The 13,470-nt window shown below is 54.1% G+C and overlaps 2 protein-coding genes across 7 annotated transcripts; one reads left to right on the top strand and one right to left on the bottom strand.

The window, feature by feature from the left end:
* The first annotated feature begins 3,600 nt into the window (after positions 1-3,600).
* On the top strand, positions 3,601-9,711 carry RAB17 (RAB17, member RAS oncogene family). 4 transcript variants are annotated; one of them, XM_077784832.2, is made up of 7 exons: positions 3,601-3,720; positions 4,129-4,215; positions 7,000-7,159; positions 8,084-8,235; positions 8,429-8,554; positions 8,746-8,839; positions 9,201-9,711. In XM_077784832.2, the coding sequence occupies exons 3-7, from the start codon at positions 7,003-7,005 to the stop codon at positions 9,311-9,313; spliced, it is 642 nt and encodes a 213-aa protein (XP_077640958.1). In that variant the 5' UTR covers positions 3,601-3,720; positions 4,129-4,215; positions 7,000-7,002; the 3' UTR covers positions 9,314-9,711. The 4 variants fall into 4 exon arrangements, with proteins under 4 accessions (XP_077640958.1, XP_085441715.1, XP_085441714.1 ...); XM_085585589.1 differs by having other exon boundaries at positions 9,206-9,467; XM_085585588.1 differs by lacking the exons at positions 3,601-3,720; positions 4,129-4,215 and adding an exon at positions 6,267-6,405.
* Positions 9,712-10,281: 570 nt separating this feature from the next.
* PRLH (prolactin releasing hormone) lies at positions 10,282-12,240 on the bottom strand. Of its 3 annotated transcripts, none has more exons than XM_077785230.2 (3): positions 11,825-12,240; positions 10,819-10,988; positions 10,282-10,557 (listed from the first exon to the last, which is right to left on the bottom strand). In XM_077785230.2, exons 2-3 carry the CDS (start codon positions 10,916-10,918, stop codon positions 10,409-10,411), a joined length of 249 nt encoding a protein of 82 aa, XP_077641356.1. In that variant the 5' UTR covers positions 10,919-10,988; positions 11,825-12,240; the 3' UTR covers positions 10,282-10,408. The 3 variants fall into 3 exon arrangements, with proteins under 3 accessions (XP_077641356.1, XP_085441717.1, XP_085441716.1); XM_085585591.1 differs by having other exon boundaries at positions 10,804-10,988; positions 11,825-11,959; XM_085585590.1 differs by having other exon boundaries at positions 10,282-10,988; positions 11,825-11,959.
* Positions 12,241-13,470: the final 1,230 nt, after the last annotated feature.

The raw sequence follows: 13,470 nt of genomic DNA, 5'->3' as shown, positions 1-13,470 counted from the left end.
GTTGTGTATGAAAACCACCACACAAACAAGGGATGGCACGTTTAACAGCGTAGGTATGGCACACAGTTTTGAGAAGATAGTTTGCTGTGACCTCTGGATGCATCAATTATTTTGAATTTATTTTGCTGACCATGGTTTCAGGTGTTTGTTCTTGAAAAATTAAGAAATAAGAGTGTTTTGGATACAAACTGACCAATCAGGAACAATTTTGTGGTGTTTAGGGACCTCAGAGGACCAAAAATGCTAAAGATGAGGACAATTCCAGAGCAGTACAAAGTCTAAGCCTCATTTCAACAGCATGGGAACTTTGCTAGTGATCCGACCTCCTGAGCTGGGCTGCTTGCACAGGGCACACCAGGGACCACATGGAATCCGTGTGGATGAGCCCAAGGAGAAGGGGTGAAACAAGTCAGAAGAGAAAAAAGAGCTCTTCTCACAGGCAGACAGCTAACAAGTGGCAAAGCTGAGGTTTCAGCCTCTGTATTCAGCTCAGGGCTGTGCCTTTATTGCCAGACTCTGCTGCCTTTTCCACACAACAGCTCTTCCTTAAGCAAGGGAGGATTTACAGTGTCCATATCGATGCTTCCTCAAGCAGTCCCAGTCAGGGAGAACCAAGTGCTACACAACCACTGAAAAAGAACCCTCCAGGAGTTTCTAAACTGTCCCACAAAGATCTGTGTGCTTGTGCCTCCTTTAACTCAGAAAAAGGAGGAAGGAGAGGTGTCCTGTTCAAAGTTACGCAGCAGGCAGAGCCAGAAATACAAGATTATTGGAATTACTCTTGAGTGCTTAGCCTAGAAGTTTTATTTTGACCTCCTCTGGAATTCTTGTGCACCACTTCCATGTCAGCTTTTTCTTCACAGTTAAAAATCAAATAAAAAGGCTGAGGTGGAACAGTGGGGAGAGGTCTACAAGGTGTATTTGATCCACACCACTCCTGTGGCCAGACCCATCCTCCAAATTCTCATGACACAATTACATCAGGCGGCTCTAAAATGAAATGCAGTCCCTAAACCTCAGAAAAACAACCCATGTCCAGTTTTTACCAGTAAAATTTATTTCCAGAGAGGATCCCTTCACTGCACAAGCACAGCAAGGTGTATCCCCAAGTTTGTGCAGGATTCTCCAGGTGCTCTACTCTTCCAGTACCAATGCAGCCACAGTCTCTATTTGCAAACCACTCACCACTGAAAGGGTCTGATCCTCAGCATCCTGCATATTTTCCCTCAGAAGAAGCAGGCAAGCAGACAGAACAACCACTGGCTCTCTGGCACTGCAACAGTGCTTATCAGAGATGTTCACATTCCAGTTGTTTGGAGAGCAAAGAGCAAGAAAAGCTTGGCTGTCCATCCACATTTCTGGCAGGAGACCTCAGTGCATTGCTCCTGGACTGGTGCCTGTTTGGCTGGCCGGGTCAGACATGAGACTGGGCAGCAGCATCCTCGCTGTCGGAAAAGGCAGATGAGCTGTGCCCTCTAGTGGGTCTGGCTCAGCAGGAGCTCAGAGGAGCCTTCCAGGGGAGGCTGTCCCATCCCACACAAGGGACAGCTTCCCCTGGGCTCTGCAGGCCTCCAGCCAGGCCATGGCACTTATCCCCACCACCTTCTTTTATAAAAGCCCTTCACAAAGGCCTCTGAGATGTGACATCTGCTGGGGCAGAGGAGGCTGGTATGAAAATAACAGAGCAGCACAAACTGGGAATGAAGTTTCTCCTAGTCCTGACAAAGCCATCCATTCATAAAGCTTCAAAACCTCCCAGCCTTTTTTTCCTACTAAAAATTAGATGCATAGTGTAGGTGCATGATGCTACCAGAGCCTGTAGGTCCAAACCAGTGGGTAAAATCATTGATGTGGGCAAGGATTCCTGTTGCAGCAACCCCATCTCAAGATATCCACATTCAGCGCTTCCAAAATCCTGAAACATCTTCCTTCCCCCTTGTTGTACCAGTGCAACTTTGCACAGGGTCACAGAGACTCACACTGAAGGACTGACTAATCCAAAGCCCTAGAAATAAAATAAATAAATAAAAAAAAAAAAAAAAAAAAAAACAAAAAATAAAAAGCTTTAAGTCAGTTCCTTTGGGAAACAAGTTATAAGAAAGGGGTGGGAGCACATTGAACTGTTTCTGGGCTGGAAAAACTGTACTTATTCATAGAGTTGTTAGGAACTGTGTTCAAAGGATCCCCAAATCCAGTGCGAGCCTCTGCAGAGCTGATGGGAAGGACCTGGGAAATGAAACTGTACATGGCTTTTCATCACTGAAATGGGAAGTAATTGAACCACAGTGCTTAGGCCTTGGAAGTCACAAGACACATTTTTCATTTCAGTACTAGCATGATATTGTTTTTAAGCTTTCTTGTAGGACTTCTGCTTTTCATCCTGTTCCCTATAACCATTAGGACTAGATTTTGTTATGTCTGTTTCACTTCCAGATATCTTGCTTGAAGGAAAGACACTATGACAAGAGGAGTGACAGAAACACAGAATTATTGTCATTCAGATGTCTAAATATCAGATCTCCCCATTCTCACTCCAGACCCATTATCCCAATGCAGTATAGCATGCTGTGATTTCTCTCTCAAGATACTGAACAAGAGCAGCCTTCTGCAAAACACTGAGCCCCAGGGGCCTGGGGTAACCATCTATTACCTTAATTAACAGGCAGTAAAACGCTCAGTTTTTGCTCACTTTGTATCTCCCAAACTCAGGAGCAGCCCAAGCATTTTACCAGACAAGTGGGCACATCTTCTCCCACAAAGCACATCCCCTTTGCAATCCCAAGCCCAGGATATCTGAGCCCGTACCTGGCACGAGACCAAAGCCAGGTCTAACGTTCAGCAGCAGAAATTGCCATGTTATAAAAATCCAGAGAGCACAGATCCCGTGTGTGCCATGACTGCAGCCACACCCAGCCCTCCCTAATCCTCAAACCTTGGGGGGCCCGAGGGGGTTTTACCCCCATTTCCTTGGCAGCTGGGATGCTCTTGGATCCCAAGACATGGACAAAGTCCCGCCCACCCATTCATCCGTCTGTCTGTCCGTCCGTGCGTCCATCCACCGCCACCACCGCCAAAGCCCAGCGTGGGGAGTGGGGAGGGAAGGACGGAGGCAGGGATGGAGGGTGCGGGGCCATGGCCACGGTGACAACACAACAGCCTCTCGCCGTCTTGCCTGGCCGCCAGAGCTTCGCCCTGGTGCCAGGTCTAAGGTTCACTGAGCTCGGGCTGCCTCTCTCACCTTTGACACCGCTCCCGGAGCCGGCGCTTTCGCTTTCAGCTGCTCCCGGCACGGAGAGGCTCGGCCCCAGGGATGGGGCGGCCAGCCTGCCAGCCCTGACACACGGACCCGGCCCTGGCGGGACGGCGAGGCTTGGGAAGGCGGAGGCATCCTCCGCAGGACACAAGGACTCGGGAAGGTGGAGGCATCCTCCGCAGGACACAAGGATTCGGGAAGGAGAAGGCATCCTCCGCAGGACACAAGGATTCGGGAAGGTGGAGGCATCCTCCGCAGGACACAAGGATTCGGGAAGGAGAAGGCATCCTCCGCAGGACACAAGGACTCGGGAAGGTGGAGGCATCCTCCGCAGGACACAAGGATTCGGGAAGGAGAAGGCATCCTCCGCAGGACACAAGGATTCGGGAAGGTGGAGGCATCCTCCGCAGGACACAAGGATTCGGGAAGGTGGAGGCATCCTCCGCAGGACACAAGGATTCGGGAAGGTGGAGGCATCCTCCGCGCAGGAATTCCCCAGCGGGCAGCCCCAGCCCCGAGCCGCCCCCTCCAAGGCGCCTTTCCCAGGCGAGCTCTGGAGAGCCTCTCATCCTCTCATCCTCACGGAGCAGCCTCGCGTCCGAGGCACGAAGGGTGGCACGGTCCTCGGTGACTCCTGCCCAAGGAAAGAGGCTTTAGGAAGGCCTCTGCCCTACCCCATCCTCCCAGAGCTGTTGGGAAGGTGTCAGCAGAGCTCTGGGTCTCTCCCGCAGCCCAGGGCGGTCCCGTTTATTGCAGCCTTACTTCCCCGCGGGGTTAGAGATCCTCATTCCCTTCCAACTTCGCTTTGAGGGAGCTGCTTCTTCTGAGATACCATCACTGTGTAAATCTAATATTTACACTTTATGTCTTTGCAGTTGGGATTTTTTTCTATCCCCTGGTAACCCTGGCTTCAGTGAACTTTCTGAGTGGACACTTTCTTATTTAAGCCAGAGCTTAAGCAGGTAAGGAGGAGGCTCCCATAAGCAGAGCAGAGCTTTGAGCTGAATGCTAGAAATTTACTGGGGAGGTAGGTGCATGACAACTATCTTGTGTGTGTGGGGGGGGGGGGGGGGAGGGGGGAGAAAGTTAAGTATCTAAATCTGAAAGAACCTGAAATATTGTGTCTGAAACCTGCAGGGTTAAATACTGCAGACTTACACAATTAACTGTTGAAGTCCTGTAATTTTTCTGAAGTGCTTAGTAATTTTTGTTCTGGTTCACTCTTGCACCCCTTTGCAGAAACTGAGCAAATGGCTTTAATGGTATTAGGACCTAGAAAATCTTAGACACCAGTAAGACATCATTACATTTAAAGAAAATTAATTTGCCAGGAAACTAAACAGACTTTTAAATAAGACTTCTCAGTGACTCGATCCCCAAAGGCATGCATGACTTTTCTTTTATTACTGCTTTCCTATGGAAATAAAAGTCTTATCCCCTGACAACAAATACGCCAGAATCCCTCCTGCCCAGGTTAAAGATGCTGAACACAATTCCCTGGGTGCAGCAATGTTTAATCCTCCTCTAGGAAGTGAGAAATGATTGGTGTTGTGGCTGTTTGGGAACTCACCTTCAAGACAAGTGTAGGATCAAGCAAGCCTGCCCCTAATATTTGCTGCTAGACACGACTGCCTGAAAATATCAAGCTGTACCTGAAGACTAAATCCACCAGCAGGGTGTTTACACCTGATTGCAGATAAATTGGTTTATTTTCTCTGACTACACTGGATCTGAGGGGGTTGAGCTTTCCCTGACCCTCAGCATGTCCTCTTGGCACAAGGAGACTCCTGCACCACCTCAGCTGTTGCTCTCCAAATTGATGACAGTAGATATCTGGATGCTTTTCCCATAGTCCCTTATCCAGCAAGTGCAGGGTTTTACTCTGTACTCTCCTTTTCCAACAAAAAAAGAAGACAAAGGCCCCACCATTTCCCCTTAAATCCCATTTTCCACTGAATCAGAACAAAGTCACTTGTTTTGCTCCCTTGCCATCCTCCTCAGGTGGGAAGGGAGCCTCACCCTCTGCCTCTTAACATGGGGAAGAAAATTGTTTCAAGTGAACTTTGGCAAAACGCATTGCAGTAAATCTCAAGTGAGTTTTGTTCCAGCATCAACCCATCTTTCTCAGGTTGGACAGAGAGCAGCAGAGGGAAATTATGAGGAACTGTGTTTAGTATAGACAACCTTGGGTAGTTTTCAAGCAGCTTCCTGTTTCCTTAGAGAGTTTTATGGCTTATCACTGACAATAACTTCCCAGAATGGATGGCAGTTTTGTTCCCAGCCTACAAAGAGCCTCATGTATGTGATCAATACCCTAAGAAGGACATTCATGCTGTGCCACAGGGCTTATCTTTTTCCTGCTTGAAAAATATGAGTAACTAGCTGTTCTGCACAAACTGTGATTCTGCTCTTCATCACAGGGCTGCATGAGCTGGGGGAGATGATGTTACTTGTGTTTTTTAAGGGGATTAAAGCCTGTCTCACCCAGCAAAAAACTACTTAGATCTAAAGATACAGACCTGGGTTCAGCCAAGGAACACTCTTAATGACAGCCTTAATGAAGAACTAAAGGTTTGGAGCCTGCCAGATTGCAGAGGGAGGACAGGCAAAATAAAGGAGCCACGTGGGATGAGCAGCTCACAGGAACAAGGGGCTTTTGTCAGGAAAGGGAGCTGCAGGGACAGGGAGCTCCACTGCTGCTGCTGCTGCTGTAGGTGTCTTTGTAAAGGTACTTCTTGCTTCCACAGCCACGGCCCCGAGGCCCAGGTAGGAATTGCACCAATTCTTCATCAGAAGTCTTGCAGATCCCTGCTGTCTGCCCCACCAGGGCTTTCTTCCACATGGAGGGAAGGCTCCCATTCCAGCAGAGCTCACCCTGGCATCCTGCTCAGCCCAACACCCCGTGAACTTCCCTCTCTCCTCTATCACTGTCCACATGAGCTGAGTATTTTTGGAGGAGGAGCTCTGTGAGGAGGAACCAGGACAGAGCAGGGCAAAGTGTTGTTTGCTGCCTGCACTGGCAGTTCCCACCCAGCAGCGGGGCAGTGGCACTTCTGTGACCCAGGGCTGGGAGGAGGGGACACGCGTGTCACCCGGGAGGTCCCACTGCTCAGGGTACAGCCAAGGCTCTGCAGCAGCTCTCTTCCAGACAGGTTTGAGGCAATCCCTGTTACTGGGTCTGTGTTTCCCTGCCATCCCTGGGCACAGCAGGGTGGTCTGTCACACTCTGGGGTGACATGGGGGTGGCATTCCAGGGGCTTGGTTTGCCTGGGGGTCTTTACCCAGGGTGCAGGAGCATTTGTCACCTTCTTGATGTGCTGCTGCTCCTCAGGGGTGCTCGGGCCAAGGCCTCTCATTCCTGAGGTTCTCCTGATGAAACTCCTAGCCAGGATAAATGAGGGACATCAGCCTAAGCTCTTCCCCGGGGCTCTGGGGAAGGAGGTGTCCTGGAGAGCAAGGCACAGCCAGAAGGGATTTCCCTCTGCTGGGAAATTCCTCCTATCTCCTCCCCTACATCCAAGGAAGCTTCTGGCATCGAGTTCCTTCCTAAACATCTCCACCTCCTGGTCAAAGCTGACAGTGGCAGATGCTTTGATGCATTAAATGTGCAGCTTATGATATTAATAATTTGATTTTATTCCAGCCTCTTCTGGAGTTAAGCCCCACCTGCCCAGCTGCTGCAGGAGGCTCAGCTGATCCTGGGCTCACTGGCAGATGCCCATTGAGCAGAGCTGGTTTCCTTGCAGGGCATGGCACAGACAGTGACTCTGGGCATCTCCCCAGAGGGGCCTCGTCCCTCCTACATGTACAAGGTGGTCCTGCTGGGCAGCATGTCCGTGGGCAAGTCAAGCCTGGCCTACAGATACGTGAAGAACGACTTCAGGGAGCTGCTGCCAACCGTGGGATGTGAGTGAGTGGCTCCAACAGCTGGGTGGCTCTGGACACGAGACCAGGCCCGGTGCATTTCCCTGCAGCAGGGTGGGGTGCAGGACAGCTGCTTGGTCCATCTTGCAGTAGCACAGACCTACTTTGGAGCATGGTGCAGATTTGCCCAAAAGGCAGAACCTCCCCTTTCACATCTCTGCATTTCCAGCCCATTTCCAGCGCCAGGCCACAAGCAAAGCCACATCCACATTGCACAGGTCTGGCTTTGTGCTGCTTTGTAGAGGCAGGTGAGCAGCAGAATGATGAGTAAACTGTGCAGCCTATCTGCTCCTTGCATGCTGTGCTGCCTTCCCAGCTATTCAGGCACCCCAGGAGGGTCTCTTAGAAAGGTTTGCATTAAAGATCACCTAGTGGCAATTCCCCCTGCCTAGGTCCTGCAGCTCCTAGACATTACATATATTCATTTTATGAGATGCACCTGGGTTTTGTCTTAAGAAGGCACAGCAGGTACAGAGGCTTTGATCCCACCTGCAACTGAAGAGCCAGCTGGTGGAGCAGAGCAAAGTGGAGCTTCTCCTCTTGCCCCTCTGCTTGTGGACCAGACATCTGCTCCCTGAAGGAAAGGATGGAGGCCCCCCTCCAGTGGGAGCCCTTTCCATGGATATTCCCATTCACAGCTCTGACCCACCAGTAAGGTGGAGCTGTCTCTGGGGGCTATTCTGCAAAGCTCAGAGTTATCCAGCATCAAACCTGGTGTCATCCCCCCAGATCTGCTGCCAGGAAGGGCCACCTCAGCCCAGTGCCAGCGATCACAAGAAGTCCCCCCTGGATTCTGTGCATTAGAGCATCATTAATGACCTTCAGGATGTGTTTGGCCTCAGGGCAGGGGGTCTGAGCTCCCTGCTCTTGCTCCAAGTGAACACACACCCTGCATCTTGCCTGCAGGCTCCTTCTTCACACAGATACTCAACCTGGAGGAGGCCACTGTCAAGTTTGAGATCTGGGACACGGCTGGCCAGGAGAAGTACCAGAGTGTCTGCCACCTCTACTACCGGGATGCCCACGCTGCCCTCCTCGTTTATGACATTGCTAACAAGGTAAGGCTCTGGCAGGACCTGCCACCACTCAGGGGTGGTTTTCTGCTGCCATGAATCCCATTCAAGGGTGATTTATCCCTCAAGCAGAACCTCCCCACCCTCTCTGGTTTGGTGCCACCCAGCTGGCTTCGCCTGAGACAAAGGGATTAAATCAAAACCTGATCACTGGGTGGTTTTGTCTACATCTCTCCAGCAAACATTCAGCAGAGCAAAGCTGTGGCTGGAGGAGCTGGAGAAGAAATTCCTTCCTGATGAAATTGTGATTGCTCTGGTGGGCAACAAGACTGACCTTGCTGCTGAGCGAGAGGTCACCACTGAGGTGAGTGCCTGGGTTTCCCTCATCACCCCACACAGAAAGCACTGGGATACATCCAAGAAAAAGTTCCAAGGAAATTCAACCTTTTAAGAGGTTTTCAGACACCTCTGAAGTCCCTGTACATGAAATCCACCATAAAACTGAACGAGCAGCCCCAGAGCGGGCAGGGGAATAACTCTGCTTGTTTCTCTTAGGAGGGAAAAGACTTTGCACGAACAAAAGGCCTCCTGTTCATGGAGACATCTGCAAAATCCAACCACCAAGTAAATGATGTCTTCATGGCCATAGGTGAGTCATGGGATGGCTCCAGGTGAACCATGGCCCAGCCCCTGAAAGGTTCAGCCCCTTCATTGCCCTGCTTGTCACCGAGATGTTCCTCCCAGCCAGTCCAGCCTGCCCCACCCCTCAAGGCAGAAGGATGGACAGATCCACCCCGAGATATTCCAGTGTCAGACAGGGCTTCCAGGCCTTCTCCCAGAGCCACAATTGTATTTTGCACTGGTATCCAGTCTGGTAGTGCAACGGCGTCCCCAGCTCAGCTGTTCAGGGAGCTGTGGGATGGTGCCCTGGGGTGGGACACGGGGTGGCCATTGCATCCCAACCACTGGCAGGAGAAAGGAGCCCTTCTTTGCCTTGTGTTTCCTCCTAGTCCAGGAACTCCTGAGGAGGGAAAAAGAGAAGGCATCCAAGCCATCCCCACGTGGGAGGGTGACTGTGGACCTGAGGGCAAGCAGGACGAGCACGGGGTGCTGCCGGAGCTGAGGATGTGACACTCTGCACTCAGCAGGGCTGGACCCCACCTCCTTTGGGGACAGTGACAAAGCAGGGGGGCTCAGAGCTGCAGGGACGGCTCAGCCTGGCCACCCTCCCTCTCACAGCCCGTTCAGAGCCCATCCTGGGTACCCAGGGCCTCTTCACCCCTTTAGCTCCATCTTCAGCTGGGAGGTAAAGCACAGGGATTTCTTCCTCCAATCTTCCATTTCCAGAGAAAAGCACAAGCTGCCAGGAGCACTGCCACCAACCCTGACTGGTGACGTGCCCCCACCCCCAGCTGTCACCTCCTCCATCTCCCTTTCCCTCTGAAAAGGGAGGGTTTAATTTCCCAAAGCAAAGATCCCGGTGGTTTTACACCCAGGCTGCAAATAAAGAGAATATTGCCTTAAAGGTGTATTTTTTTCCCCACCTATCCTGCATGTCAGACTGTAGGGAACCACAGGAAGCCTGGGGGTGGCAGGGACCAGAGCCAGTGCTCCCCTCACCCCATCCACCCATTACAGGGGTCACAGCTCAACCTTGGGGGCAATCACCGAGCCAGAAGGGGGCCAAAGCCAACGTGTGGTGTCACAGTGCCCTGTGCCTTGCTGGGCCTCTCCTTTACACAATTTTGAGCCCACCGTGGGAGCTCCCCTTGGCTGGAAGAGAAGAAAAAACCACCTGTGCTCTCTCCAGAGGCAGCAGCACTCACCCTGTCTGCAGGGCAGTGATCTCTGAGGTTTTGGAGCATGGCAGTGTGGTGGACAGAGCATCACAATCTCCCCAGGTGTTTCTGACCCCAGCTCCCCAGAAATGGCATGCCTGTTTCTGTCCCCAGCTCATGGAAATGAAGGTGTTGGGGACACCCCTGGGAGACCCCTGGGAAAGGGGTCCCTCTGAGATCATTTTTAGGGTGTTTCTTGGGGTGTGAGGGGATAAATGTGAGAGGGAAGGGCTGTCCCACTGTCCCACAGGCGCAGTCCCACCGTCACACAGAAACCCATGGCGACCATGCAGATTTGGGGGTCGCACCACGCTGCGGATCGGAACAGAGAGGCTGGGACACGGGGGGAGAGGAGAAGGGATTTTATTGCCAGCTCCAGTTCAGGGGCTCAGCCGCAGCCGGGGCGGGCGGGGGGCGGCGCAGCCCCGCTGCCCGGGCCCGCCGCCCCCGCCCTGGGCTTGCCGCCTCCCGAAGCGCCCCACCGGCCGGATCCCGCGGCCCGTGTACCACGAGGGGTCGATGTCCGGGTCTGCGAGGGAAAAGCCGAGAGCCCGTCGGGGGTTGGGTGGCCGGGAAGGGGACGGGGCATTGCGCCCACGAGGGAGGGGATGGGAGCACCAGGGAGCAGGGAAAGGGGATGAGGAGGGTAAAAGCTGCTGCAAAGGCTGTTTGAAAGCGGACCTGTGCTCCAGCAGCTCCTCACCCCCCAAGTGCAGCTGAGCCTGGGGATGCAGAGGGGGCTGGAGGCAGGGGGTGGCTGGGGTGAGTCCCTTACTCATGTTCTCCTTACTCCTGATTTCCATGGAGCGCTCACGGACGCGGCCGTGGCTGGCGGGCAGGGTCAGGCAGACGAGCAGCAGCCACAGGAGGCAGGCGACCCGCAGCTTCATCCCCAGCACTTCCAGGCCGCTGTGACTCGGCTGTGAAGTCTCCTGAGCCCTGCTGAGGACTCCGATGTGACTGCAGGGGAGAAGGGATTTGGCTGTTGATGTGTGTCCCCGTCACAGCGTCCCTGGGCCAGCAGCAAAGGGCTTGGGGACAGCAACAGAGTTTGCTGGGGCTGACACCTCTGGGGAAAATACCACCTTCAAACATGAGCTGCGCAAACTTCATGGTCATTGAAATAGCTCTTGGTCCTAGTCTAGTGCCTTAGGACAGGCCTGATTTTCTCTGGGACCCTCAATAAACCTGTTGCACCCCAGAGCCCAAGGGAACAAGTCCACCACTGAAATGCAAGGCTTGCTGCAGAGCCACGGATGGGGGATGGATGATGGATGGATGGATGGATGGATGGATGGATGGATGGATGGATGGATGGATGGATGGGTAATGGATGCATGGACGATCACCTCTGCACCCTTGGCACCCACCCCTGGCCGCGGCTGCTGAAATGACAGCCTGGGAACACCCTGTGCCACACTTCACGGCACTGAGGCGCTGAGCAGGGGCAGGCTGAGCGCTGGGCTGGGTCTCTGCAGCCACCCAAAGCAGGGAGCAGGGAGGGGAGCCAAGCGGAGGAGCCGGGCGAGGCAGGACACGGCGGGGCTGCGGCGGCTGCTCCATTTCCAGCGACTTTCGCGAAGGAAAAGTGCTGAGCAGGAGACACACCGGGCTGCCGGGAGCTCAGGTGTGCTGTGGCCACCAACTTTTGGACCGCCCCCCCCCCCACCCCATCCCCACCAGCCGGCTGGACAGACGCGAGGACAGACAGACAGACGGAGGCAAAGCAGCGCTGGGGAGTTACCCAGCAGAAGAGCATCCCGGCAGGCAGAGAGGAGCGGCGGGGCCGCACTTACCGGGGCGGGGCGGGCAGAGGCGGCGGCTGCCGTCCCGCTGAGCCCGGCGCGGCTGTGCGAGCGGAGTCCCCGCCGGTGGCCGCTTTTATGGCCGGATCCGTGCTGATGTCAGAGGCGAGCCCCGGCGGGCACCGAGCCGGGGCATCTCCCCTCCCCGCTGTCCCCTCTCATCAAATCAGGATTTTCATGAGTCAGAAGGGACCCGCGTTTTATCTGACGCTGGCTGAGGGACACGGTTTGGCAATGTGTTAATCGCCGTCCTCGGCGCGGGGTTATTTCGGACAAGGGAAGTTTTCTGCTCCTTCTCCCACCCGGCGCCCGCTGCCGGGGTCGGGGTGCGCTGCTGCCCTGGGCGCTGGAGGGAGCGGCGTAACCACCGCAGGATTTGCACCGGTACCTCCACCCCTTCCCTCCGCTCACCCCAAAAAAACTGCTCCGGGGAAAGCAGAACACCAAATACAGAGACCAGAGGAAGGAAATGTGCCGGGAAACACGGGCTGGCAGGAAAGGGCTTATTCTCTGGGCGTGAGGGATCCAAATCCCCACCCCCGGCCCCCCACTCCCATTTAAAAGGGATTTTAAAATTTTCTGATGTTTATTCTGCTAGATGTGACACTGAAGGAGCCAGCCTGGGGTTCCAGCGTGAGGGGCAGTTGTTTCCAAACAGACAAAAGTGGGACTCGAGACATCCCAAAACAGGGACATCTCTGTGCTGGCAGGACTGCGAAGACACCGTCAGCAGTGTGTGGGCAGGGGAAGGTCTCTGTCTGCCACCCCTGTGGGGTGGCTTTGCCCTGGGACAGAGCAGTGCCCAGCACCCCTGCCCGAGCACAGCCCGTGCTGGGCAGAGGTGGCAGGAGCAGCGTGGGACACGGGGATTGCCACAGATGTGCAGCAAAGCAGGGGAAGGGCTGAAGAGAGGAGAACCTGCCCCAGCTTCGGCTTCAGCCAGGGAAATCCCCACCCCGGGCTCAACAGGCCCCTCTCCACCCCAGGGCTCCTAATATTTAATACAGATTTAAAGCAATCCCTTCATGCTGCGAGCTTGTGTTTCTTGTGGCTTCAGCTGCCAGACTGGGTTCAGGGTTTCCATGCAAGTTGGAGCTGTGCCCTCCTCAGCACCAGCCTGGGCACCTCCTTTGCCCGCTGGGCACCACTGACCCACCCCATCACACCTGTGGCCAGGTGGCCAGTGTCTGGCCAGTCATGTGGCCATCCTGATGTGCACCAGCTGCCCCCACTTGCCTTCAGTGCTGCTGGCTCAGCTCCTGCCTGCTCCACCTGGCCAGCTTTAAAGCAAGGAGTGCACAGGATGGTTAAAGAAATGGATGGGCACGGAGATGCTGGAGCAAGTCCAGAAGAGGCCATGAAGGTGCTCTGAGGGCTGGAGCCAGGCTGGGAGAGCTGGGGGTGCTCAGCTGGAGGAGCGAATGCTCTGAGAAGACCTTGGAGCCCTTGCAGTGCCTCGAGGGGCTCCAGGAAAGGGACCTGGGACCAGGGATGGAGGGACAGGACACAGGGAATGGCTTCCTATTGCCAGAGGGCAGGGATGGGTGGGATACTGGGAAGGAATTGTTGCCTGTGAGGGTGGGGACGCCCTGGCATAGGGTGCCCAGAAAACTGTGGCTGCCCCATTCCTGGAAGTG

Source organism: Lonchura striata, chromosome 7 (genome assembly GCF_050655825.1).
Source record: "Lonchura striata isolate lonStrDom1 chromosome 7, ASM5065582v1, whole genome shotgun sequence".
Lineage (NCBI taxonomy): Eukaryota > Metazoa > Chordata > Aves > Passeriformes > Estrildidae > Lonchura > Lonchura striata.
Note: the sequence above shows the minus strand (reverse complement) of the source record. Positions and strands in the feature narration are given on the sequence as shown.